General features: G+C 33.9%; 1 protein-coding gene across 3 annotated transcripts in view; it reads left to right on the top strand.

Annotated features, from left to right (window-relative positions):
* LOC145260527 (uncharacterized) overlaps window positions 1-24173 on the top strand; it is a 502535-nt gene that overhangs the window by 300889 nt on the left and 177473 nt on the right. For all 3 annotated transcript variants that reach the window (XM_080118723.1, XM_080118721.1, XM_080118722.1), the window contains one exon: window positions 948-1169. In XM_080118723.1, coding sequence (XP_079974849.1) covers window positions 965-1169 — 205 coding nt within the window. In that variant the 5' untranslated portion in view covers window positions 948-964. The remainder of the gene's footprint in view (window positions 1-947; window positions 1170-24173) is intronic.

Here is a 24173-nt window from a genome sequence, read left to right as displayed (position 1 = left end):
AACCTATTGGAGAGAAACGACTCAATAGTCGAGAAGACATTTCCATATATTCTATAGCTGGAAATCCTATGAAGTAGACATTTATGCCAAACCCTATAAAATACCTTTGATATGATGAGAGTTATTGCTTTAGAGAGGCAACCTTCGTTGATAGATTCACTGATCCTATGTGAGATTACAGTCAGTGCATTAGCTGTAGATCTCGCAGGATAGAAACCATATTGTTACTAAATAGGCTGTTTTTTGCAGTGGCGGTTGACAATTTCTCTATTTAACATTATGCAGCTAGCGGAGAAAGCATTATATGAAATAAATAACAAGTTTATTGGCTTGGCTATATCTTTAGCAGTATTGATCATAAATTTGTAACAAAGTTAAATTAGTTTTACAATATTCTATATAGCTGTAATAAGGCATATTCTTATTGGTCATTTATTTACAACAAAATCAAATGATTAGTTCTTGAAATATTCTAAATTGCGGTAGTAAGGTGTGTTTTGATTGGCCAGATTAACTATTTAAAACGAAGTTAGATAATTGTGTTTTGATATATTTAAAATGGATAGAATAAAGTCGGTTTTGATTGATTATTTACTTACTATAAAGGCATGATTGGTTCATGCGATATTAAAAATGATTTCCTTAAAATAAATTATCCATTTCTTGTGACCATAAAAGGCTGAAAGAAATAACACGAACAAGTAATTAACAAGAAATTATATTAACAGACAGTACAGAAGTAATGGATTATCAGTCGTCATTCTCAGTTTGCTTCTCTTTTCGCTTCTATTGATTGGTTATAACGATTCTATGTGTCGAGTCAATGACGAAATAAGATAGATGCCATGATACAATTATAACTGATGGTGCTAACATATAGCAACCATATTTGAAGACAATAAATTCATTGAATTAATGTATATTTTTTTTCAAATTTTATCTTATAGCCTCAACATTGAATTAAATGGTCAATATGGTGTCTGCAGATGATGCAATATCTGAAAATGCTTCTTTACCTCAAGATGAAGATGTCGATCATGTTAATAATGATCAAGAAGTACCGTGGAAGATGATGTTATATAAATTGTACGGCAACGATGCGGAACTATTTCTCAATGCAGATATGCATTTTAAGAAAAGACTTAACCCAAGATTGCTTAAACTTTGTGGTAAGTGACGTATTTTATTTAGTTTTCATTCAAACCATAACAAATGTTTATGTGAGTTAGGGTGATTTAATATATGGTTTTTATTCAAATTCACATGTTTATAATATCATGGGGCTGCTCATGTAATTTTTAAGGAGTCAGAGTGCACTTGTTCACTGGCTTAGTCTCTCCACCTTTCAGCCTTGTTTCACACTTTCCTGAAATAAAGTCATCTCCTTTTTCTGAAGCCAAACATACCAATCAAGGATATGTCTTTGACACTCAGTCCAAGAGAGTCTAGGCCATTGTAATGGCGGTGGCCTGTTTTCTGTTAAGCTTTGATATTTGTTTTGATCAGCTCTAAGAGGCCAACCTTCCTAGGCCTTACCTTCTCGCTTTCAGAAGAAGTTAGTTTATAGCTAATTGTCTGAATCACTCTCACCAGATAACGTTGACAGGGTTGGTGAAAAAGGTTTTTAAGGGGCCAGAGTGTATTACCTCTTGTAAAGCTGGCAGTCTCCCCACTTTCAAGCCATTTGCTACATCTTCCTACCGTGGGAAGGGGAGTAAATACACCCAGGAACATTTTTTTTTGTTGCCTGAAGAGTGAAAATTTCCGACTTACATTACCTCCATCATCAGCAGCATATTCGGTTTAACGTCTGTTTTAAATGTAAGAATGTATAGGAAGATATGTGCAAACCAGGATACTTCGTTGGTTTGGCCACGTTTTTAAGAATTAATGACAGTGCTTGGGTTAATATATGTAAAATATATTGCTGAAACGTGCATTCTCGCTTTCAGAAGAAGTTAGTTTATAGCTAATTCTATGAAGCACCCTCACCAGATGACGCTGACAGGGTTGGTGAAAAAAGTTTTAAGGGGCGAGAGTGTATTACCTCTTGTAAAGCTGGCAGTCTCCCCATCTTCACACACATTAAAAAAATGACGTCATCTGATCAGCAAAGATGGTAATTGGCAATTAATCTCCGATGTTGTTAAGAAAAAAAATTATCAGATTTTACCCAATTTTACAATTTTTTTTTTTCAAAATCAAATTATATTATCCCATCCACTAAAACGGTCCAATTTTAAATGACTGCATTTCGAAAAATGATATCGGTTTTAGTGATATGAAGAATATTTAGTTTAGTCTATTATTATATAAAAAGAACTTTGTGTGTGTGCGTGTGTGAATTCGTTTCCTATGGACGCGAAAACGGCTGGGCCAATTTTTATGAAATTTCACATGAACGTACTTTATGTGCCTGACAGTGTTCTTAGATAGGTTTTGTATAGGATTATTTTCGTTATCGATTATCGATAGTTATCAAATGATAAGTATCAATAATCGATAATCAAAATAATCCGATGAAAGAAGGAACAGGCAATTTTCTGACCTTCTTCAGTCATATTTTGTTGAAATTTGGAATCTTTATTTAATCCAAAGAAGAAGCATGCTCTTGTTCTGTTAGCCATGACTAGGTAGAAGTCTTAATTAATTTGCAATTGTATTGATTGAACCTTCAACCTCTAGAAGAGTGTCGCTCAGAAGTGAATTTTATTTAGCACTTTATTTGTTATGCTACATGTCCTTGCTTGCAATTCTAGTGTATGTTTAGGAAACCTTGCACCTATTCTTGCTTTTATATGTAAAATTTTACTATTTATCACTAAATATCACTACTTATTACTATATATATATATATATATATATATATATATATATATATATATATATATATATATATATGCATATATATAATACTAAAATTGTTTTGCTTGGCTGTTTAAACCTTGTATCCGGTCTATAGCTTCCAGTTTTGAAAAATACTGCACAAGAACGATTAAATAAAAACAAAACCATGATTTTTTTTTAATCAGCAATTTTTTTTTTTGCATTTAAAATATGGAAATAAAACAAAACTTCTACTTTTTTTCATGGGCATTTTATAAATTTTATTTGTATTTTTCATTGCAAGGTGGAATTATTTCCAAGCAATTGATTTTTATTTAAAACAAACAATAATTCGAATCCAATCCGAGATACTTCAGGAAATGCCACTAAAGTTTTTAGTATGATTCTTTAATTACAAAACAAAACAAAACTTTCTTTCATTTTCATTTTTTTAACAGTTTAAAATTTCTTTAAGTAAATTTATTCAACGTTAACATTTTCCTTTAAAATGACGAAATGAAGGTTTCGGGTATGCTGAAAACGGATAGCGAATTTAAATTTTCCGCAAATAAGTAGTTTTCCAGATATTAAGCAATTTAATTATTTATTTTAAAAGTGGTGGCCATTATTGTATGCACAAGCATGCATCTTTCTGCCATAATTAATTATTTCATAGCTAGCCATAACATATACTGACCCAACGGGTTACGGGTAGTCTAGTACACACACACACACACACACACACACACACACACACATATATATATATATATATAAGGATAACAGTATAATTGCATTCCTAGATCCAAATATTTATTTTTCATGCAAAACAGCTCCTCTGTCATGGGCCCTGTCGGTGGGGCATTAGAATACGCCGACTGCCCCCTGCAGAGGGTAAAAGTCCCTCAATGGGGGTCCTTGATATGACCTTAAACTATATCCAGTAGTGAGGCCCCAGCTTGTGGGCTTTGGGGAGTGTGGAGCCACCCTTTAATTACCATTGCTCCCAGGTCCACTCTGACTCGGAGTGGTAGTACCTGTTAGAGTCTCAACTATGGGTTAAATAGAAACCGACGTGAAAACAACAAATATATTCTATTAAAAAAATTTTTCTTCAAAATCTTTGGATTCGGCATTAAATAACCCGGAAAGGGTTGATATGCCGTAAAACAAAAACAACCAACCAACCAAATCCTCTGTCATGTTAAAATTTCGATACATTTTTTACAGATCCGTTTCGTTATTCAGAAACAAATGGTTATTATTATGCCAATACCGCCTCTTTTTATGCATGTACACATAAAAAATGTACCGACATTTTAACATGCCGGCGGAGCTGTTTTGCATGAGAAATAGTTATTTGGATCTTGGAATGTTATTCTTTATTCTTCTGTTGCTATATTTCATATAAATTTAACTTCTAAGCAAAAAGGATTGGTATAAACAAAGAGTGAAATATAATTGAAAAAACATATTTACCAAAACAACATATATATATATATATATATATATATATATATATATATATATATGCACATACACGCGCGAGCGTGTGAGGTGTAGTTTTGGTAAAAAAAAAAGTTCTGCACACATTAAAAAACATATTTGTTTTTACACACGAGACGCTTCACTAGTTCAAGAAATTTAAATATAATTTTAACTGAAACATATAAAAACATCCAGATTTTAAACGAAAAAACTGCCTGAAGACAAATGATGAAGCTGAGTCGAAAGTACTCGTAAAAAACGACCAAAAGAAAAAAAAAAATGAATGGACGAAAACGACTATGGAACTTTCTTGCATAGATTCGACCGAGAAATAAGAACGACCATTCAAAAAATTGAAAAACTACAAAAAAAAGCTCATTAAGCAAAACATTCTGTGCTATTAAACAATACTTGTCTGAATGAAAACATGTTGCCTAAATACACAATATATATATATATATATATATATATATATTCAGTTGCAAAAGAAAAAAAGACAAAGATTAGGAAATAATTACAACTCGCTTATTTTTTGTAGCAACAACATTTATTTCTTCATTGGTACAGCTATAATGTCGCCCACGCGATCTAGAACGTTCTGCATGCCCCTCACGAGATCTCGAACGTTATCTCGTCTCCCATGAGATCGTGAACGTTATCCACGTCTTTCCATGATCGCTCTCTTTCTCCTTTCCTCATAGTCCTTTTCTAATTTGCCGTGACGTCACCTCGCATGCATTTACATACGCATATCTCGAAGGAGTTGATCAATATAATTAAATTTTACTTAAAAGTTGTTGCTTTATTAGTTAAGCTCGGGAAATTTCCATTCAAATCAAGTCCGGAATGACTCAAAGAAATTACAAGAGACCAAACCAAACCTATTCTTTTTAAATGAAACTGGCATTAGACCGACTATTTTCCTAGATAAGTTTGTAATTAAAGGATATTCTAATTTAACATCCAAATCTGACCCCGAAGATGGCTATGGCCAGCGAATATATGCCTACATTGGAGATGGCTTTTCATGTGGTAGGAACATCTCCAGAGAAGACCCTAAATTGTCCTATATGTGCTTTCAGATTGTACTTGCTCACACCATTGCGCTTACATTTGTCCTCTATCGTCTCCATAACAGTGGAGTTTCTATCTTTAAGAGCATAGCTGAGAAAATTGATTGCATCCTGTCTGCACATCCTTCGGCTAACATTCACATCTGTGGAGACTTCAATGCTCACAATGTGGAATAGTTAGCCCACTCTAACAAGACAGATGATGAAGAGAGGTTCTTTCATGGTTTCTTCATTGCTTATGACCTAACTCAGATTGTTCACAAACCCACCCGACACTGATGGTCAGTATTCAAGTCTCCTAGACCTATTTCTCACTTGCCCTAGTCTATGTGCATCTTCTGTTCTGTCTCCAGTGGAATCTTCCAACCACTCGGTTGTCTCAGTTAAGATAAAAACAAAATGTAATAAGTCCTCCAGCATACCTCTCCATCATACAGTATATCGAAACGCTATGGCTGACTGGGATAGCTTTTGTACATTTATATCAGATCTATCTCTACGTCCATGTTTAAAAAGAATGCATCTGCCATAGTATCAGACCTGACGGAATGGTTAATTGTAGGTATAAACCGTTTCATAACCTCCAAAAAATTCCAGCAAAAACCTAACAGCCAGCCGTGGTTCTCTCCAGGATGTGCTGCTGCTATTGTGCACAGAAATCACTTTTTCCATTGCTTCCAACGTAATAAATGTAGTAAGATTAAAACCGCTTTCAGGGCTGCCAGCAACCACTGTAAAAGGGTAATAAAGAACACACGAGTTGTATGCTCAGTCTGTCGAGTCTAAAGTTTAAAGTAGCTGAGCAGCGATTTGGTTCCCACCAATTTCGGCAAATAACAAACAGGGTCCTGAATATAAGTGTGTACTCTATACCAACCATCATCAATAAACTTGAGGTAATCTCACCAGCATCAGACAAAGCCAAACATTTTGCCAAGAACTTTGCAGTTAATTCTACCCTAAGTGATCAAGGCTGCCAACCCCCCATATTTCCTCCTGTATCTGAAACCATGCTATGCAACATACAAATATCTATGCATGATGTTGCCAAGCTAATCAAAAACCTTGATTCCACTAAAGCAATTCCTATTATAATGCTGAAAAGGTTTCAACTAGAACTTGCTCCCATACTTACAAAGCTGTTTAAGAATTGTCTTAAAGAGAATTGCTTCCCAATACTCTGGAAAATCTCATCAGTATGTCCTGTATTTAAAAATTCATGTAATCAGTCATCTCCCTCTTAATAGAGACCAATCAATCTCTTGTGCGTCATGAGTAAGTTGCTGGAATCTGTGTTAAATATAGAAATAGTCAACCATCTCAGAAAAAATAATCACTTCAGTAACATGCAAAAATAACCTTCTTAGTGACATGCAATATGGTTTCCGTTTTGCTAGATCTACAGCAGATGTGCTTACAGTTATATCTCATAGGATTAGCGAATCTCTCGATGGATGCTTCCTTTCCAGAGCAATTACCCTTGACATACCAAAGCCTTTGATAGGGTATGGCATAAAGGTCCAATCCACAAAATCTCCAGTTATGGTATAGCTGGAAATGTCTTTTCAATTATTAAATCATTTCTTCCTGATAGGTTCATAAGAGTAGTGGTTGATGGGCATAAATCAGAAGTTCACATTATAAATGTTAGAGTTCCTCAGGGGTCCATCCTGGGCCCAACTCTATTCCTGATCTACATCAATGATCCCCCAAATCACATCCTAAGACCATGAGTAGACATTTATGCTGACGACACTCCATCCGTAAATGACCAAGTTCTTTCTGATTCTCTCTCCTCTGATCTTGGTCACATGATGCAATGGGGAAAGAGGTGACTGGTTATTTTTGATGCATCTAAAACCAAGCTTCTATCTTTCCATCATTAACGCACTGATCCTTGACATGAATAGCTCTCGTCATTGGGAGGCTCCATGTTTTGACAAGCTTCTAGCTCTGCATTTTACTTCTGATCTGAAATAGAACATGTACATCAAATCTGTTACCAAAGCTGCTGGAAAAATGGTGGGATCCTTCTACCACTCCAGTAGATATCTCACTGCTGATGTAATTCTCTATCTGTATAAGAGCCAAGTATGTCCAAGGATGGAGTACTGTAGCCACATCTGGGCAGGAGCTGCCAGAAGCCTTATCCTGCTTTGACAGAGTTCAAAATAGACTTCGTAGCCGAATGGGGGATGCTCTTTTTCTTCTCTGCAACCTCTTTCTCACAGAAGAGATTTGCAAGCCTGTCTCTGCTTTATCATTATTTTCATGGCAAATGCTTGTCTGAGCTCCAATCTATGGTGTCCTCTGGCCTGACTTTCACAAAAATCACTCATCTAGCTAAAACCATTATCAATAATTTCCCCCACTTTTTATCTGTGCCTAAACCTAAACATAGATTCTTAGAGCTGCTTGCCTGTGGAACTCTGTTCCTTTTTCCTGTTCTCCAACTGACTAGAATATCCTCGTCTCCAAGTTCAATATGAACAAGTTCTTGACGAGCCATCCGCTTAAGTAATCCAATTTACCAAATTTCCACTACTAACGATTATTAGGATACTGTGCCATTGACTACTGTACACTCATTAACCCTTATCCTCGAGTGGCCTCTGGGCTTTGATAAATGGTGGCACCTTTGTAAAAAAATAAAGTGTGACGTGTTTCAACTTTGCTCCTAACCAAACGGCCAGTCTTTTATGCTTTCACCTTCACTTATCGAGAACAGAAACGATTAAGTGTAATATCAGAACAGATGCTACACTATTCTCCACTGAATCTCTCATGCTTTGCTAAATCTGAAATAGAATGCGTTCATTCCATTGAATACTTCCAGTTAAAACGTGACTGACCGATTGACCGAAGGGCAAAGTTTCTCATGTGAGGATGCATCTAAGATGTCTGGCCATTAAATGGGTCATTAAGATGGCTGCATCTAAGCTGACAATGTAATTCTCTTCCTATGTCTTGTGAATGCGATATGCGCAATAGAAGGAACAGAGATACAGAAATGAATCAAATTATTAATAGCTACAACTGATTATCCAGGCACTCAGAAAAATACAGTATAGCATTAACAATTGATTAACATTCCATAATTTATAGTTGCACTTAAGAGAACGAAAACCTCCACCAAACCTTAGCAGTAAAATCAAACGTTACTAAATTTTTAAGATGAGGATTTTTTATTCGTATTATTTGGATTAATCAGACTACTGTGCTCATCTTGAGTATCATTTTTACACATTTGCGTACTATAACTGTCCACAAGCACCCATGGCTCAGTGGTTAGAGTACTCAGAAAAATCAATTGTGAAAGTGATATCCTTCTGAAAGTTGAAGGTTCAATTCTCAGTGTGGGCGACCAAAAAATACAATTGCAAATTACTTAGGACCTCTATACAGCCATGACTGATGAAATGAGAGCATGCTACCCCCCATGAAGAAAATAAACGGTTCCGTTTAAAATTCTATCCAAACCCCCAAGAAACATTCCCAAGTTTTATAAGATACACCTGAAGAAGGTCGGAGGTTACATCGACTGAAATGTTGTAATAATGACACTCCAGCTGAGAACAGTAGTCTGATTAATCTATCAAACGCTACTAAATAAAAGATATGCTTACAATCATTCTCGGCGATTGAAAAATAAATATAAAGAAAATTCCACAAATTTTTATCAGATAATTTTAGAGCCATTTTAAAAATTACTCTGCCTCCTCTGCATTTTCGAAGGCACCAGGCCTTTTAAGTTAAATTCTTCTAAACTGAGGCAATTTTTTATTCTTATTTTAATTCAGAGTGCTTCTTTTTGGGGAGCTGGATTTTCTTCACATTAAAGACCGATTTTATGTCTAACTCTGCACTCGTGGGGAGGAAAGTAAATAAAAATGTATTGTTTTGTTAAGAAAGAAATTGAAAAGGTTGTGCGTAAAATTTTCGTATTTTATTTTAGAAAAAGAAAATTCCTTAAAAAAGTTATTTTTACCCATGCAGTGCTAGAAGTGTCAGAAGTCGCCATTACAAAAGGAATGATAAACATTTGATTAATTAGACTCGCTATGTTTCGAAGCTTATAACAACATGAATAATGTAATTTCAAACCCTATTTTTTTTTCAAAAAAAGGAGCAAAGACCTAATTTTAAAATAATAAAAGATTTAATCGAAAAAATATACAATATTTTTTTAATCGGTTTTCTTTAAAAAGGATTTCATGAAAATCAAAGAAGTTTAACTTAATCCAAATCTAATAAATATATATAAATGCCAAAAACTCATTTACCAATAAAAAATACTAATCAATGAGTGCTTCCATTCTTCATTTATAAGAATTTGCCCATATTTATATTTTATATTCCATGTACTTTTTAAATAAAAGAATTTTTTAAGCAAGGGTCCGAAAAGACCGTGTTTTCGTCACTGTTAGCAAAGTGGTGTTTCCTCTCTTTCTTCCAGTTGTAAAATACGGATGCCTAAAAGGGCCATAATTAATTATTTCAAAAACCTAAAAACGACACACACGCGTGAGCCGTCGTGACTTGTCACCATACTTGAAAAATGATCACATTTCACTCATCAATTTTTGCCATTCAAATACAAACCACCCGATCAATTTTCCATTTTTTTATTCTCTTAAAGAAATACATGAGTTTTTGATTTAATATATTTTAGTTCTTCTTTATGCAGAGAATTTTTTTTTAATCTACAAAAAAAACATTGAATGAAATAGAAAACATTGCTGTAGGTATCCGATATTTACTAGACAATATAATCTAAATGTGAGGTTTCATTTACAATAAATCAAAAAAAAAAAGGTTTTAAACTTTTGACTTTACAGGTAAATTTGCACAAAACTATTCTTTTTTTTTGTTTGTTTTAAATTATATTGTTTTATTTATTGATCTTTTATCTTCAATTTGTGAAATAAAAATCTGAGGTGAGAAAATTAATTATTTTCATTTTAATAGACATTTCAAAATCGGGTGGAGTGGGGTGAATTTAAAAAAAAAAAGGCGTTTGTCTAGAATATTATATTCGGTTTATTGAAAAGAGCATAAAATTTCACATTAAACCTACAAATATCATAAAAATTGAACCAATAGAAAAATTTTGATAGATTTTTAAATCGAAAAAGTTGAAAAAAATTTAACTCGTAAAATTCAATTCATTTCATTATGTAGAAAAAATGGCTGTAAACACTGTTGTTTTTTTTAAATAAAAAATAACATTTCTATTATTTTTCAAAAAACTTTAATAGTTTATTTTGGAAGTATATTCCATAAAGAAATTAAACAAACCACTTTAAAAAGAGAAATTACGAGTTTTGTATATTTTAATCACAGTTTTGTGTTAGGGGTGTCAAACATTCCAAAAAAATTCTGACACACCTAATGCTTGCTGAAATAATAACGTCATTATTTAGAAACCCATTTTGAATATGTGGAAGGGAAAGCTTAGTTAACTATTCTGAATTCACTCGGTGATTGTAAGCTTTTTAGGGTTTTTTTTACATAGGAATCACTACTTATCAAGGCCTGGAGGCCACTCGAGGATAAGGGTTAATGGGTATACATTAGTCAATGGGATTATAGAGTAGTAAACATAAGTAGTGGAAATTTTGTAAATTGGATTACTTAAGGGGATGGTTCATCAAGAACTTGTTTATGTTGGACTTGAAAACAATCAAATTGTAGTCAGTTGGAAAGCAGGCAATCGGAAGTGAGTTCCACAGGCGTGCAGTTCTAAGAAAGAAGCTTTACGTTTAGGTTTAGACACAGATAAAGAGTGGGGGAAATTATTGATAATGGTTTTGGCTAGATGAGTGTTTTTCATGAAAGTTTGGCAAAGGGGGGGGTCATAGATTGAGACTGAAAGTCTTTGCTACATTCTTTGTAAGAGTATTTCTTTGAGAGAAGCAGTTTAATCAGATTAAATGTAATAATTTGTAAGCAGGGACGAAATGTAAACATACTATTGTGAAACACGCTTTAGGAGTTGCTTTAACTAGGAAGCATTATTTTCCTATAATAACTCAAGTTTCACGGAAAAAAGCGACATTATTTTATTATATAGGAGATATGTGACTATGGCTTCACATAGCACGTCTTAATTGTTAAAGGCGTTGGTTAGAAATCAGTTCTAAGTGAAGTCTTGTGGAGGTTGAAGGTTCAATCCTATAATAGAAGATATTATTCACACAAGCGGTCACATGACAAAATTATGAAAGGAAAAAGAACAAAAGAAAACCTTAATTTTGTAGATGAATTCTTTATATATGTGTGGCATTAATTTGAATGTCTTTTTTACTGTTTATTCACCCCAAACAAGACACAGTACCACTAAGTCGTAAGGGACTATTATTTCGGACCAGATTTGCCAGAATACTGTGTAGGGAGTTGGGCAGTGAGATGTCTGTTCACATTACACTTGAAATTTTACATTTCAATACAATTAGGGAAGCAGAAGCCTAGGAGGGAATTCCAAAGTCTAACAGTTTGAGAGAAAAAGCTATTTGAGTAGAAGGCTTTATGGCATCTAGGGATCTCCACAGCGTAGGGGTGGGATTTTGCTGCTTGTCAGATTTGTTGGGGATATTTACGTTAAGAGGGTATTAGTGCTTTGAGTTTGTCCAAGCACTTACCATTAAAGTAAAATGGCATAAAGATGCCACATTTCAGTGATGGGACCACGGTTGGAGTTTGGCCGACAATGCGGGACCTATTAGATTGATGACTTTTTTAACCTTGTCTAGAAGCGGGAGACTAATGAGAGGAATAGTAGCTATTAGAAGGACGAATTGGAGAGAATTGAGTTTTTGATAGCTGATAGAGAGCAAAGACGTTGAGAGTTAGTGTTGTGATTTACAGTTTAAATTAAGAGGAGCTGGTATGAATAGCTGCGTTGGTGAGGAGTTCTGACATTTTTTTTTCATTTACAAATCCTTACTAAAGAGTATAATTAAAAATAACGTATAACTTCTTGCGTATTATTTATTAGTAATCAAGTCTAAGTAACAGTTTTCTGGTGGTTAAAAGTTCAATCCTTACTAGAGGTGATAACAATTTAAAAAATGGCGTACAAATTCTATTTTTGTGTATTATTTCATTTATTTTTTACTTCTTTCCATATTGACCCATGACATAATGGTTACAGGCGTTGGTTAATGATCAGTTCTAACGAACCAACTAGTGCATTAAATGATAAACCCGCGATCACTTAATGACTCTTCTGTCACAATGTGTCCAGGTACCAATTAGCATACAGTGTTTTCTAGGTGACCATTTCGCTAATAACAGGCTTGCTATATAAGTAGGTAAGCAGATGGTGTTGTTATTGACTTATTCATTACTTAGTGACGACCAGGTTCAGATGGTGTGTCCACTGATTGTAGACCTCACCTCCAACCCGATTTTTCAAGGTAGAGTTCAGTTCAGAAATATTTGTCATCCATTCTAAAATTGCTAATGATATACGACGTAGAGTCATAGATAACATTTAAATGTGTACTTGTCTAGAAGTCGAAGTCTGTAGAAAAAAAAGGAAAATATTTTTATAAACGCGACTAATCAACCATAATAATACACATTGTGTCTCTACAGCATATTCGGCATAATTATGTTGACACACAGGTCTCCATTAAATCACCAAAATTAAGCAACGTTGAACCTGGTCAGCATTCAATGGGTGACCATTGAAAATACCAAGTGTTGTGTGTGCTCTCCGCTAATCTAGGTATTATTTTCAGTTGTCTGCACTTCCTCTCGCCACTGTATTCACGAAAGGTGTGGCTGGAGATTGGACAATTCTTACTTCACAATTACATGCTCAACCACCCTTACAGGAGATATCCATTGTCTCTCAAGACTGAATGTAGGCGATGTTTCTCTGTTTCAATCTATTATTATACTAAAGTTGTGCCAATCAACGCTTATTTTCCTTAGGCGTTTTACTATGTATTTTAATCAAACAAAATACATGTAAAATTAGTTCTTAGTATTTGCATTGAGTTATTTTAATTTTTCTATGTATTATTTGGATTTTTCAATTTTTTTTTACTTATCTTGAATGTTATTCTGATGTCGTTTAGTTTGCAAGGATTTGTGGTATAATGGATAGAGTGTTAAGTAATAATCACTTCTTAGTGACAGTCTTCTGGAGGTTGAAGGTTCAATCCTTAATACAGGCGATAGTAAAAATATAATTACACATTATTTAAGATTTTTATCTCGTCATTGGTGATGGAATGTGAACAAGCTATTCTTCTGAATTGAATGAAAGATTCTGTTTGAAATTCTGCACAGAATCCCAAGTTCGAGACGACTCCTGAGTTTGCTTTACCTGAACGATATCAATATTATGTTTCTGAATTTTTTAGATGAGGGTTGATAATTTGAATTATTGGGTTATTTATTACTTCTGTTTTTATCTTGAGTTTTATTTCCATAAAGTTTCGGTTGATGTAATTTCTGACCTTCTTCAGGTTATCTTTTCAAACTTGGAAATCTTTCTCTGTAACTTAGCAATTACGAACAGGAGACTTTATTTAATACACAGGGAGGGAGGTGGAATGCTATCGTTCCCTCAATTATGATGGAGTAAAAGTCTTAAGTGTTTCGCAATTGTATTCTTAGTATCACCTGTACTGAAGAGTGTCGCTTAAAATTGAATTTTTACTTTATTAGCAGTTTAGTCCGGCTTTGCTCGGGCCCTATGTACTGTTCATAACTTTATGTGCATATATATATATTAAAAAGTTTGACTCATGTCCAGGTAACCTACATCTAAAATTTCGAGTGGTTAGATGCAAAATTGGCGGAGGATTGGTAGAATCTGTAAAGGTCAACTCTTTCAACTTTGACCTTTTGGCAGCCAAATTTTCGCCCCAAAACTGATTAAAATGCTTGCCGCATGTCTGAATACCCGTTATGTAACATTTCAAATGTTTAGACCAAAGATTGTCTGAGTAGTTTGCTAGACACCGCAAAGGTCAAATCTTTTGAACTTTGATCCCTTGACAGCTCAGATTTTCGACCCAAAACCGATTAAAAAACATGCTCTATGTCTGAATAAACTTTATGTAAAATTTCAAATGTTTGGACCAGAAATTGACTAAGTAATTTGGTAGTGACTGCAGAGGTCAAATTTTTCTTTTTTAACTTTGACTCCAATTTCGACCCGTTGACACTTATTGTTTTGGGCTCAAATGAAATTAAAAAGTTTGATCCATGTCCAAGTAAGACAGACAGATAATTTCACTCCCATAGATATATAGATAGATAGATTTGTTACAACATGGGTACTTGCGGACAATTCAAGTATGAATTTTGTGTTACAATTTTATTACTCATTATCCATCACTACTTATTATATATTACATACTTCTCTCTCTTCCTCTCTCTCTCTCTCTCTCTCTCTCTCTCTATATATATATATATATATATATATATATATATATATATATATATATATGACCTTATCTGCTTGTCTGTTAGAGGAACGATTTTTTACCAACCTCCTCTGTCAATTTTTTGTCTACCGACGTGAAACTTGATATATAAAGAATTTAAACCTGTGGAACAAATTCGATTTGATTTTCAGACAAAAGACATGCATGTTTATAAGGTACAAGCAATAATGTCGGAAAAAAAATAGGGGACATAGTTTTGAAAGTCGATTTATCATATTTTTTTGTAGGTTTCTGACTGCTTTTTGATTGTATTTGAAAGACATAATAGAAGGCTCCTATCGCTATTAGGATTTATACACAACTGGCCAACTTTGTCTGCAACAAAAAAAAAGAAAACCGGTTTTCATCAAACGGAAATGGAATCATGTCATCTTTTCTAGAGTGACAATTTTATCGTTCTGTCTTGTAGTACAACTAATAGAAGTAATAGTATAATTTCGGTTACAGAGAGACATATACCAAATTGGCATGAGTAATAGGAGTACACTAGTAAAATTTATAGAAATATAGTTTTGGATTCAGACAGATACGAAATCTCCATTAGTAATAGATATAGATCAATATGTATTTATCTTATCAAACAATCATTGCCAGACGAAGACATTTCAGGTGTTTAATGGAAGGGAGAAAGCAAATAGCAAGACTAACACCTCAAGCCCCCATGTTAAGTGAATTCGGAATTTATTTCCATTTTACTTTTTGAAAACTTTCAAGTTCGAAACGTTTTCATTCTTTCTAATTATCATTTTTTTTAATTTGTCAATTGAGACGCTATTTTATACGCATATGAATCTAAGTGTGAACACTAACAAAGCATATTTTTTCCTGTAATTTTTGGTGGTGTGTATACACTAGTACATACACAAACACTTGAAAGGAACAGCCTTTCCTTAATTATCAATATAACAAAATACTTATATGCTTCAAATTGAAAAGAGAAAAGAAAAACAATGATAAATAAATTAAATATCTAAAAGAAAGAATAAATGTCCAAATACAAATAAAAATAATCGGTATTTTGGATCATAGTGTTTGTTATGGTATTAATTAGCGGCCATCTTGGATTCTTTGAATATTTACTGCCATAATTATCTCTCTTTTTTATAGAGAGTTAGTCACAAAGGGAGATAATTAGAACATTACATTTTCTCTTGTAAAATAAAACAGATTGTTACATTAAAAAATGTTTTTAATTTTTACTTTCTTATTTTAATTTAAAAAAATTGATTGTTTATCAAAAGTTCATTTGGTAATCAGCCAATGAAAATGCGTGGTCTCCTCTCTTGAACAGGATAATTCTGTGTGGTTACAGATGTTGGCATGTTACTTTTTTATTCTTCTTCTATTGAAAATCTTCTCAGCCACTGATTGCTATGACAAATAACACCCTTAATCTTTCAAATTCCTGGGCCTGACATTCACAGGCGACATGAATTGGAACAAATACACGGATGGCAATGCTAAGACTGCTGCAAAGAAGCTGCGCTCTCTCTATTGTGCTAGAAAATTACTCATACCAGAGAGTATGCTATATGAAGTCACACTTCGCTCATGCATGGAGTATTGTTGCCATATCTGGGTTGGTGCATCTATCACTAGTTTCACTAGATAGAAAAGAGGCTTGCCTTTTTCTGTTGTTTTTGGCCTTCGGGCTGGGATCAGGGTGTAGTATCTGTTCCGGCAGATGCTGCACTTGGGATAGTTTGTGCCAGTCAATGGAGGGGAAGCCCTCTATACTGGGACAATTATTATTTTTGGTAACCAGAGTGACCCCTTTTAGGGGAGCTGGTTTTTACCTCACATTAAAAACGGCCTTGTGCCTAATTTGCTCAGTGGGGGAGCAAATAAATACCATCTATCACTAGTTTCTCACTCTTAAGCAGAGTCTCAAATCTGAGACGCCCCACACTTTCAGTAAAGCTCCAACCCCTGTCCCATCACCAAAATGTTGAATCCCTGTACCTGTTTTACAAATATTTTAATGGAATGTGCTCTAATGATCATGAGGTCATGAGAGCACTTATGCCCCCTTGACGTACATACTCTCAACCAACCTAATAAACGGCAAAATACCACCTATTCACGGGTGAGGTCCCTGGATGTCGGAAAGCCTTCTACTCTAATAGTTTCTTCACTTGAAGTACTAGACTTTGGAATTCTCTCGCTGCTTCCTGCGTCTCTGACTGTACTAACCTTCAGAAATTTAAATGTAAGGTGAACAGTCATCATGCTGCTCAACTCCCTACAGTCCTCTATTTTACATGATCCCAAATAATAGCCTCTTATGTTCAAGTGGCAAAATGCTTTGTTTTGGGGGGAAAAAGGGGGGGGGGAAACAAATATTACAATTATCGGTTCTAGGAACTGGTCACATTAGATAATCTCAGATAAAGCCACATTAGGGGTTCCTATTTACTTGCCTCTCCACGAGGGCACAGTTAGACACAAGGTTGGTTTTTAATGTGGGGAAAATCCAGCTCCCCCCAAAAGGGGCACTCTGGATAAGAACAAAAAATAAAAATTGTCTCAGTAGAAAAGGAGCTCTCCTCCACTGACTGAGGACAGAAAATGTGAGGGGCAGTATCAGAACAGATACTACACTATGATCTTGTTTATATATTTTATTGCTTTTAAAAATTTTGAAAATACAATTAAGTAAAAAAACAAAAGATTTTCAAACAACAAAATTAGGCACAAGGCCCTACAAGAAATTGGGGAGAGGAAGGGTTCAGGGTCTTTGTGACTAAAGTGATTAAAAGTAAGAAATGTAGACTTTGGAGTCTTACTCTTGACTGGCAACATTTACCAAAATGCCTCATTCACTCTATGGATCTTAATCTAACTAATAAATCCCCAGCGTTTAAGAATCAAAAGTATATTTACAATTTATAAACAGTTGTCTGTGTGTTTGTGTATGCATTTTTTTTTTTTTTTTTTTTTTAATTTAAATTTTGTGTGTGTGTGTGTGTGTGTGTGTGTGTGTGTGTGTGTGTGTGTGTGTGTGTGTGTGTGTGTGAAAAAATAAAATTCAATTTCATTAGAAAATAAAAAGTTTTTGAATTAAGAAAAAGATTGTTCGTCGAGTGGGGAAAACTAATCAAAAGTGTTCATATCAAAAACAAAAGATAAATCCTACTGGGTTGTTAGTGAGACCCCCCTGTACTAATCTAGGTGACTAGACCCCCCACTGTTTTCCGGGGAACCGAAAACAAGCAAGGCGATCCCTACTGGGGATTGGGGAAAATATCTTAATGGCAGTGGGAGAAAACAAAGCAACGGGTGGAGGGGGGTTGGAAGGTGACCTCTGAGTAGGGGAGTGATCGAGGATGTTGAAAAAGCAAGGATGTGGCATAAAGGGGATGGGCAGACTCAGAGGTTCTCTAGTACCAAAAAATAAAATCAGGAACAGGATCTCATTTATACCACCAGTCAAGAGTCTTCTTAAGTTTTTCTTAGCTAGAACCTAAGCGGGATGGGTTCCGAAGGCCCCAGCACCGCCCGTGCCATGCTTAAGGAGGGAACACGTATTGAAACTTGGCTCCTCGACGGATGCACAAACTAGTGCTGTGCACCCACCTCCTGTCAAATTCCACTCTAGGCAACCTCCTCCGATCGCATCTGATCTTTACTTTAAGCAAATGTTTAAAGTAAACGATCAGATCCTGATCCGGAACAGATGTCCCTTCGCGGACCAACTTGAGGCGCGTGATCCAAATCACCATGCGCGCTACTGCCAGGATCGCCAGGAAAACCATTCTTTCCTCTTGACCAAAAGGCCAAGGAAGGCATCACATTAGGGATTGTTAGTATTTTCAGATAAGAACATAAGAACATCTTTTATACTTGTATCACTTCTACTTAACTTTGTCTTTAACCTTGATCTGGAAAATCGATGAGATCGTTTAAACTGCAGATTGTTTTTGTTTTTTGAGTTACAGACAAGTATGATTGAATTTAGGAAAAATAGAGTTATTTTCTTTTACGTGCTGGAAGAAAATTTATAGTTATATAAATTTTAGACAAATTCTCATATTAACTTTCAGTGCTTGTTAAAATAGAGTCGAGGATGGATTTTCTTTTAATATATGGTTTTACGCAAAAACAAGAGTACTTACTTAATTGTCATGTCGAAAATAGTAATATATTAAAAAATTACGAAAATTCATAGAGTAGAACAACTGCTATCATGTTTTTAGTAAAAAAAAATCTATGACTATGGTTTAAAACAGTATGTCAGACATTAAAGTGGTGAAAAGGGAGATAAGTCAGTTTAGCAAAAAAGGGGGAGATAAGAGTTTAGCAAAAAAATTTCAAACAGCAAAAACGGTAATTTATTTAAATTAAATTATTTTCATAAATATTAGATTTTTTTTAAACAAACAACAGAAGCACTAATTTCAGTTTTATTTTCATAAATTTATATAAAAAAAATATTTATGTCCATTGTATTCGCAATCTTCTAAATGTTCACATCTAGGGAAAATGCCCCCCCCCCATTTTCCATAAAAATTATTTTAACTATAAATAATTTTCTACTCGATGAATTTTCGTAATTTTTAGATATATTACTGTTTTCGATATAACAAGTAAGTATTGTTTTTGCTTAGAACCACATATATAAAAAAATCGATCTGCCCACTCTATCTTAACAAGCACCTAACTTTCTCCGGCCATTTCTTGTTGTGGACGTCATTATACGTCACAGGAAGTAAATGGTGTTAGTTAATTTGGTGACTCCGCCCAATTACGTTCCACGCTTTCTTGTTTGTTACATTTTACGTCTGCACAATTTTTTGATAAAATGAAATATTGCTTTTAAATATAATAAATAAGAATGTAGTTTAATTTTATTTATTATGTGTGTAAGTTCACATTTCTGGAGCTATATTAAGTTAACATGCATCCACTTTCTTTTTCATATTGTTATGTAAAAAGGGGCAGCCCCTAGTACGTAAAAGAGCAAACTAGCTAAGTTTGAAAATGATATTTGGATAAGGTTAGAATCGAACCCACTAGGCAAGTGTTAAAAAGATAATAGATATTTAATTTAGGAATGCAGTCGATTGTTCATTCTTTTAGAAATAACTGGATATTAAATATGTCAGTTAAAAGAATCGACAATACAAGTTTAGAAATAATGATTAACAAAATAGATTTAAAACGATACAATTCAATTTAGGAATTTCTTTGTTTACCAGAGGCGTGTGGATGCATGTGCAAAGCACACGTGTAATTTGAAACGTGAAGGGGTCACATTGTTTGTCCACGCCTCTGATATCATCAAGAAAGGATATTTCCAATATATTAAGATGGGTTTGAGTCAGTTAGCAGATGAGAGTCGGAGTGCGACTTAATGAGAACTGATGCCCTTGAAGACGAAAGGGGGAGGGGGAGAGGAGACCACATAGTCGTAAAGGCTTGAATCCCTGACCATCATCATCATCATCATCATCATCATCTTAATAATATGGAGTCCCCAAGAATTTTCATAGTCGTCATCGTGATACAAACAGTATATAAATATCATTATCATCCTCTGTTCCGAATCCCCGTTATATGTTATCACAATATGTACCCACAACAATGTTTTAATTTATTACATGTAGAAAATTCATAATGTTACATTTAATATTCATTATTTCTGTGAACGTGTGTTTGTAAATAAACGTATATATACTTTTTTTTAAATTGAAAAAAAAATGTGTGAAAAATTCATATTTTTAGGAATATAAATAATAATGATAAGTCTGTAAATACAGTTAAAAAAAATCAGTTTACGAATATTCTTAAAAACAGTATTGGCAAGAAATAAAGAAGAAAGCGTGGAACGTAATTGGGTGGGATCGTCAAATTAACTAACACCGCCTACTTTCTATGACGTGTAATGGCGTCGACAATAGAAAATGGCTCGAGAAAGTTAATATGAAGGTTTGCCGAATTTTATATTAAAAAACATTAAAACTAAGAAATAAACGTTTTCAAAATATGAAAAAACAAACATTAAAAAATTGATGTTGATAATCTTAAAAGCTTTAAAAAATATACGATTAAATCTGGACAGTGTATGGAAGTGTGTGCAGAGCAGAAGACTTCGTTCATATTTAAAGTTGTATGAGAGTTCTTAGGTTAGTAGAACAGTTGAGGTAGTAGGGTTAGTTAGTAATGGTAGGTGGAAAAATATGTGAATATTTTGACTATCTAATTTTGAATAAAATCTTATTTCATAATCTTATTTTGATATATTTTTATCTGATAATGTTATTTTAAATATAATCTTATTTCATAATTTATTATATAATTTCATTTTATGATTTTATTTTGAAATAAAATCTTATTTGATAATCTTATTTTTGTATGATCACTATCATACACTATGCTTTTGGAAAGATTATATGTTGTTCTTTATTTGATAACATATGTACTTTCATTTGATAAGGACGTGAAAAAAAAAGTGACGTCTTTGCTGATGCGCCCATCGCCAAAACGGAAGTTACAAATGTTTAAATTAAGGCTAGTCAATCGAAAAGAGAGAATGACTTCCGAAAGTATTGCCGAAAAAAAGCGACTCCTCCCTGTAAAAAAGTGCCCATTAATGTTTTTAGCCAATTTTTCGATATTTGTCGCCCGAAGTGTCGAACTTCAAAACGATACCGGTCTCGTGAAAATCCGTCGCCTCAGTCGAAAGTTTTAGGCATACATACATACATACATACATACATACATACATACATACATACATACATACATACATTTAAACAGACAGGTGAGATTTATATTATAGATGTGCGAAAGTTCACATTTCTGGAGCTTTGTTAAGTTTACATGCATCATTTTCTTTTTGATATTTTAATTTTTACATGTGGAAAAGTCATAATGTTACGTTTAATATTCATTATTTCTGTGAAAATGTGTTAGTAAATAAACGCATTTTTTTAAATGTGAATAAACATTCATTTGGAAAAAAATATATGTGAAAAATTCATATTTTTAGGAATATTTATGTCTGTAAATGAATACATTTAAAAAAAAAAAACATGGAAACAAACATTTATTTAAAAAAAAAATCAGCTTACGAATATTCTTAAAAACGCTATTGACAAGAAAGAAACAAAAAAGCGTGGGACGTAATTAAGCGAGATCGTCAAATTAACTAACACCGCCTACTTTCTATGACGTGTAATGACGTTCACAACAGAAAATGGCTCGAGAAAGTTAATATGGAGGTTTGCAGAATTTTAGATTAAAAACATGGAATGGAAGGCGGAAAAATCTTATTTGATAATCTTATTTTGATAATTTTTTATCTGATAATGTTATTTTAAATATAATCTTATTTCATAATTTATTATATAATTTCATTTTATGATTTTATTTTGAATAAAATCTTATTTGATAATCTTATTTTTGTATGATCACTATCATACACTATGCTTTTGGAAAGATTATATGTTGTTCTTTATTTGATAACATATATAATTTCATTTGATAATCATGTGTGTGTGTGGGGGGGGGTATTAAAAAAATATTATTGTAATAATTATGTCAGTTCCTTTAAGAAACTTGGGTACTTTAAAGTTGAAATAGGAAGTCGGTCAACAAAGCTCGCATGCGAAGATCATGATAACCATTAGATCACTATGGCCGGATGTTACGACATTTAAAAAATAAATGTTAAAATTTCAACGATATTTCTCGCGGTTGCGATTGACATTGAACGTTGCTAATGGAGTCAGAGCCGGGTTCGAATCACTCGACCGGTAGCAACCGTGTCACCCTGCACTGATGATACCCGAAGGAATGTATGTAGGTATTTGTTAAGTTTGCAGGTTGAAACAAGTAACGTAGAAAGCAATACAAATGACGACTCAACAAAGGTAGATCAAATAAGAAGTGTATTAGGAAAAGGTATATTTACAGGATATTTACATAATGGTGTCAAATAAGAGAGTCTTTGTTGGAGAAACATATCTGCTCTCGGCGGCCTTCGGCGGCCTTCGGCGGCCTTCGGTGGCTTCTGGTGAACACACACTCAGACTAACTGAGTCTTCCTATTCATGTGTAATTACTATCCACATATGCAAATGAATGTGTGCCACCACAACAGTATTAAAAAAATATTATTGTAATAATTAATTCCAGGTTAATATTTACGGGTGAAGAAACCAATGAAGTTTTAATGAGGTTAATGCAAGAGTGCTCAATATCGAAGTAGGACAATATATACTTTCTATTTTTTTTTATATAAGCATTAATATGTCGCTACACATTTATGAGCATGTTTCAGTCAGCCACTTACAAGTAATTAGAGAGCTCTTCAGGTGATGCTGCTTATACAAAAGTAGAGTCCGTGATGAAAATTATTCAGGGATTCAGCAACCACAAAAAATTTATTAGGAGGTCACATCACGTGTCATTAAGAATAAAAAAAGATAATTTATTTGTCTTACTGCTTTTAGTCTTCATATTTTTGTACCAATTCATTTGAATTTTCAAGCGTTCATATCACATTCTCATCAGCATTGTTATATCAGAGGACATTGTAGTAATTAGCCGTCATTTTGGATATCGAGAAAGTCCGTCCTCATTATCATAATTCTCTCCTATTATAGAGAGTTAGTCAGCAAGGGAGATAATTAAAAAGTTACACTATTTCCTTGTTAATGCAATGCTGTATCCCTGCAGGACTTTCATCCTCGCTCCCATCGTTATGTTGTATTTATTTGTGATCATCTTTGATTTCTGGCTCGTTTGTCCTTATTGCAATAATTATCTCACTTTACAGACAGGGTTAGTCATCAAGGGAGATAATTAGAACAATAAAATGTTAAATTATTGTTGATGTTTTATTTTACTGGTATAGCCCAGTATGTGATGAGTAATATCTAATGTTGTCCATTGGTCAGACAAAGTTACCCATTTGTGCATGCATCTTTTTTGCGGACTGTTATCCTCATCTTCATAGTTGTTGTCATTTCACCACGTTTTGGCCAACTCATCCTCTGGCCTTCTTCAGGTGATTAACCGTGACGAGATAGAAATGCTGAGTTTTGTAACATCCCCGGTAATTACTTCGATAGTTGTTGTCTTACCACGTTTTGGCCAACTAATCCTCTGCCCTGCTTGGGTAGGGTTGAAACCGCTATCATCCGACAATGCTCACTTGAAATTGTAAAGACTCAACACCTCTATTCATTGTATCACAGGTCCGAAAGGCGATCAGGGTTGGATTTTATGGTCTTATAAATCCAATTTTATGTTCTTATCTTGTCTTCCACTGTCACGTACCGAATGATATTATTTCCTTTTTAATCCTTTGAGA

The sequence above is a fragment of the Euprymna scolopes genome, chromosome 36 (genome assembly GCF_053919585.1).
Source record: "Euprymna scolopes isolate OS-2025 chromosome 36, ASM5391958v1, whole genome shotgun sequence".
Taxonomy (NCBI): domain Eukaryota; kingdom Metazoa; phylum Mollusca; class Cephalopoda; order Sepiida; family Sepiolidae; genus Euprymna; species Euprymna scolopes.
The sequence above is the reverse complement of the archived record's forward strand: the minus strand, read 5'-3'. Positions and strand labels throughout refer to the sequence as shown.